This window comes from Carlito syrichta, unplaced genomic scaffold (genome assembly GCF_000164805.1).
Source record: "Carlito syrichta isolate Samal-C Ts95f unplaced genomic scaffold, Tarsius_syrichta-2.0.1 Scaffold153792, whole genome shotgun sequence".
Taxonomy (NCBI): Eukaryota; Metazoa; Chordata; class Mammalia; order Primates; family Tarsiidae; genus Carlito; species Carlito syrichta.
Window position 1 is genome coordinate 81389 of NW_007097888.1, and position 4689 is coordinate 86077.

The following is a 4689-nucleotide window of genomic DNA, read 5'->3' on the forward strand; positions in this document are numbered from 1 at the left end:
CCCCCCCCCCCCCCGTGGGGGGGTGGGAATGGGTGCAAGGCCCTGCCTGCTCCACTTTTTCTACCTGGGGACTGTGCCAGATAAAGTCACTTCTGTGTGCTCCGTTTTTCACCACGAGTTTTCCCGACTGCCTTCTTTCGGTCTCCGCCACGCCTTCCCTGGCTGGAATCGCCAGGGTTCCTTCCTCAGCAAGGGAGTCTAAGAAATGTGAACCCAGAGTCACCTTCAAAGCCTGGACCTGCCAGGTGCCATGGCTCACACCTGTCATTCCAGCACTTTGAGAGGCTGAGGTGAGAGGATCACCTCAGCCCACGGGGTCAAGACCAGCCTGAGAAACTTGGCGAGACCTCATCTCTACAATAAACCAAAAAATCACCCAGGGGTGGTGGTACGTGCCTGTAGTTCCAGCTACTTGGAAGTCTGAGGCAGAAGGATCACCTGAGCCCAGCAGGTCAAGGCTGCAATGGCCATGAGCGTGCCACTGCGCTCCACCCTGGGTGACAGAGTGAGACTCTGACAAAAAAGGAAAAAGCAATAATCGTGACAGGGGAACAGAGTCATAATTAAGATATAGGCTGGCAAGTCAAAGGGAAACAGACAGAGTACAAGAAAATTTGGTTTTCTGGCCAGGTGCAGTGGCTCAGGTCTGTAATCCCAGCACTTTGGGAGGCTGAGGCGAGAAGACTGCCTGAGCCCAGGGGTTCAAGACCAGCCCGGGCAACTTGATGAGGCCTCATCCCTACAATAAATCAAACAAATAGCCAGGTGTGGTGGCACACACCTATAGTTCCAGCTACCTGGAAGCTACCTGGAAGGATCGCCAGTGCCCAGCAGGTCAACGCTGCAGTAGCCATGAGCATGCCACAGCACTTCAGCCTGGGCAAAAGAGTGAGACCCTGACTCCAAACAAAAGAGCCTGGACCTAGTCAACTAACTCTAACTTCACATCAGCCCCTGAAGTCAGAGGGGAACAAACAGTTCACACCATCAGCTACTGCTAAGTTTAGGAACCCCAGAAACAACTGGTTTGCAAGAACAGCTTTTATAGGACAAATAGCAAATATACAGCTCTGCTTCCCCAGTTCCTTAGCCTCAGTGCAGGAAGGTCATATTCCAGCAGTCAAAACAGAGTCAAGGGATGTATGGCAAGTCTCTGGTTCCAGAACAGATTCCACTCCTATCACATGATCCCCCATGCTTCCTCGAAGGCTGTGGTAAGTTTTGCACAGGTAAGAGCAGCAGAGAGGGGGTAGTTGCTGATGGACACCATCTTCTCTGTGTACTCCACACTGACCTGTGGAGAGATCAGCTTTGTCAGTGGACTCTCACTACACGGCAGACTCAGCCCTTCTTTTTTTTTTGAGTTGGAGTCTCCCGGCCACTGCAGCCTTGACCTGCTGGGCTCTGACGATCCTTCCGCCTCCGCCTTCCAAGTAGCTGGAATTACAGGTGCACGCTACCACGCCCGGCTAATTTTTTATTTATTGCAGAGATGAGGTCTCACCAAGTTGCCCAGGCGGGTCTCGAACCCATGGGCTCAGGCAATCCACTCACCTCAGCTTCCTAAGGTGCTGAGGTGCAGGATTACAGGCTGAGCCACCAAGCTCAGCTTCAGCCCTTCTTTAGAGCAGGAAAACTATGGCTGAGCTCGTTTCAGCAGTGCTGTTTATTATCAAATTCCTGCAAAGAATGAAGAAAGTCCCAGCCACGCTATGACACGTATGGCAGGAGTCTTCAGAGCATGTGTCCCGGGCAGGTGTGGGGCTGTCATTTGTCTTCTGCCTCTGTCACCACCATGCTTCCTGCTTGTAAGGACAGGGACTGTTAAAATGCCCACTGCCCTGGGAATTCTGTAATGCACTTCCTTACCTTGCCGTGGGCAAAGGCCCCCACCACAAAAACAATAGGGTCACTGCTGGGCGCCAACTCGCGCACGTCACTGATGGTGGGAATGGAAAAAGAAGTGCCGATTTTCATACATCCAACAGGGAAGTGGTCTGACACTGGATTCTTAATTACCTACAGAAAAAAAAAGTCAGCTCCAGAAACATTCCCAGAACCCTACCTGCAGCCAGCAGACTTCACGCCTCACCTTCAAGAGCTTCTGTGGGCCATCAGCTGCTCGAACACTGAGTTTGTGTAAAAGCTGAACTGGGGGGGGGCAGAGAGGGAGTTCAGAGCCACGCAGAGACCAGTCCTTCCACCCAGTCACCTCTCCAGGAAAGCCCACAGATAAGATGGGTTCCAAGTGCCCTTCTTACCCTGACTGGGCCCCTGAAATGTTATGAACAGCTCTCAAGCACACCACTAGTGCAGTGATGGGCTCAGACTCCTTTCCACCCAGCAGGGAGCCTACTGCAAGGCCGGGCACACGGAAGGAGAATGGAGAAGAACCTTTGCCCTGCTGTCAGTCAAGGGCCCTCCCCAGCCCCAACTGCCGAGTTCGTTGTGAATGTCAAGCCCCGAGGCTTCTCACCCATCAGGCCACAAAAGCGGTCAAAGGTCCTGGGGATTCGAGTCTGGGGGTTCACTTCGATCAGAACATTCTTCTGCGTATGGATGTACACCTGCAGCAGACCAGCCCGGTTCAGGGGACTGTCCATCAGCATCAGCAGGCTCTGGGGGGGGCAAAGCCAGCACAGTCAGGCTGAGCAACACTGGCGCCCTGTGCTTTCCTTGCCCAGGCTCAAAGGCTGCGGGCTCTGTCCCTAGGGTTACCTGGTGGGCTATGTCTGGCCTCACTTCCCCAGGGTCTCGTCCATTCTTCAACAGCAAAGACTTGTGCTTGTCACAGTTGAGTAGCTCATATGTCTTCCCCACCTGGAGAACAGGGCACGTGAGGCGAGAGCAGCATGTGACGTCTGCCCCGCCCCACGGTCGCCAAGCATGATCCCCGAGCAAGTGTGGTCCCCTGGCCAGCGGCAGCAGCATCTTAACTTGGTGGGCAGATTCTCAGGCCCATCGAGACCTACTGAACCAGAAAGTCGGGGGGTCCAGCAAGCCCTTCAGGGGATTGCTGTGTGCCCCTATTTGCACCCCGAGGCTTAGGGAGGAAAGCCAGGAAAGGCACAACCTGATTTTCCACATCTGCGCTGGGTTTTATTTAAAGACCTGTGGCTGTTAGGCAAAGCCAGCGAGACACCCTAGAACCAGGCAGGAGGCCGAATGCGGTGCTCATCATGGGAGCAGTACGTAACATGCTGGGCAAGATACAGGCAGTCCCTGTCCTCAGTTTGCGTGAAGCAGGCGCTAAGTGAAGAGCTGCACGCCCGGACGGGAAACTGAGGATTCCAGTGATGCGGGAGATGGTTTAATCGAGGAACGCTCCACTCAGAGCAGAGCCAAGGGCCCACTCCCAGCCTTAAGACTGGCATGGGGAGACACACAGATAAAATCCAGCAGCAGCAGAAACCCAAAGGAAGGAAATTTGGGGGGGAAAGTTGACTTAGACACCAAAGGGCAATGATCAGGTATAAAACTCTTTTGCCAACTGGGGAATCCTAACATATAAATGCAAAGCCAGAAATAATTCTGGAGCAGGCAGAGCAGGATGGGAATGACAGAAATACTTCTCTGGCAACTCTGCACTAGAAAAGTCACCAGCTATAAGTGTGATAAAGAGCTGGATCACATCTGCAACTATAAGAAATAACTGCAAGTTACAGTTTGGAACATTAGAGTGGTCAGTAAAAAAATCTAAAAGCATGCTGGCCAAATACGAGTTTTGAAAGGCTATCTCTGGCATGGTGGCTCATGCCTGTAATCCCAGCACTTTGGGAGGCCAAGGTGGGAGGATTACTTGAGCCCAGGAATTCGAGACCAGCCTGGGAAACAAAGCGAGACCCACATCGCTACAAGAAAATAGAAAAACTGGCAGAACGGACATGGTAGCAAGCGCCTGTAGTCCCAGCCACGCAGGAGGCTGAGGTGGAAGGATCGCCTGAGGCCAGGGGACTGCGGTGAACTGTGACTGTGCCACTGCACTCCAGCCTGGGTGAGAGTGAGACCCCTAACTCAAAAAATAAAAAAAGAAAGACTGGGCACAGTGGCTAAGCCTATAATTCTAGCACTTTAGGAGGCCGAGGCAAGTGGATTGCCTAAGCCCGTGGATTCAAGACCATCCTGGGAAACCTGGCAAGACCTCGTCTCTACAATAAATAAATTAAAAATTAGCTGGGCGTGGTAGTGTGCGCCTGTAGTTCTGGCTACTTGGAAGGCTGAGGTGGAAGGATCGCCAAAGCCCAGCAGGTTGACACCGGGGTGGCTGTGAGCATCCCACAGCACTCCAGCCTGGGCCACAGAGTGAGACTCCAACTCAAAAAAAAGATCTCCGGAGCCCAGCAGGTCAACGCTGCGGTGGCCAGGAGCAGCCACTACACTCGTCTGGGTGACAGAGTGAGACTCCAACTCAAAAAAAAAAAAAAGAAAAGAAAAGAGGCTAAATTCTGTGTCACTAGAACACTGTATATGCCTAGCAACATCTTGAGATCAGTGATTCCAAAAAGTTTGGGGGGAGAGGATGTAGATTTGAAATTAATCGAATAACTGGAATAACAAGAACGTCACAAAGAGTAAGCACAAATTTTCAAAGACCAAGAGCCAGGTCCAGGGAACACCCTTAGTTATAGAAGAAAAAGAACCTCGAATAATTCAGTTTCGCCCCACTAGTAGGATGCAAGCAGGGCTTTT

At 52.2% G+C, this 4689-nt stretch overlaps 1 protein-coding gene across 1 annotated transcript in view; it reads right to left on the reverse strand.

The window, feature by feature from the left end:
* Positions 1-1026: 1026 nt before the first annotated feature.
* Positions 1027-4689, reverse strand: part of EMG1 (EMG1, N1-specific pseudouridine methyltransferase) — a 6469-nt gene continuing 2806 nt past the window's right edge. Inside the window, exons 2-6 of the mRNA XM_008050833.2 lie at positions 2719-2820; positions 2477-2618; positions 2093-2151; positions 1870-2019; positions 1027-1294 (exon numbers count right to left, since the gene is read on the reverse strand). Coding sequence (XP_008049024.2) covers positions 1181-1294; positions 1870-2019; positions 2093-2151; positions 2477-2609 — 456 coding nt within the window. The 5' untranslated portion in view covers positions 2610-2618; positions 2719-2820 and the 3' untranslated portion in view covers positions 1027-1180. The remainder of the gene's footprint in view (positions 1295-1869; positions 2020-2092; positions 2152-2476; positions 2619-2718; positions 2821-4689) is intronic.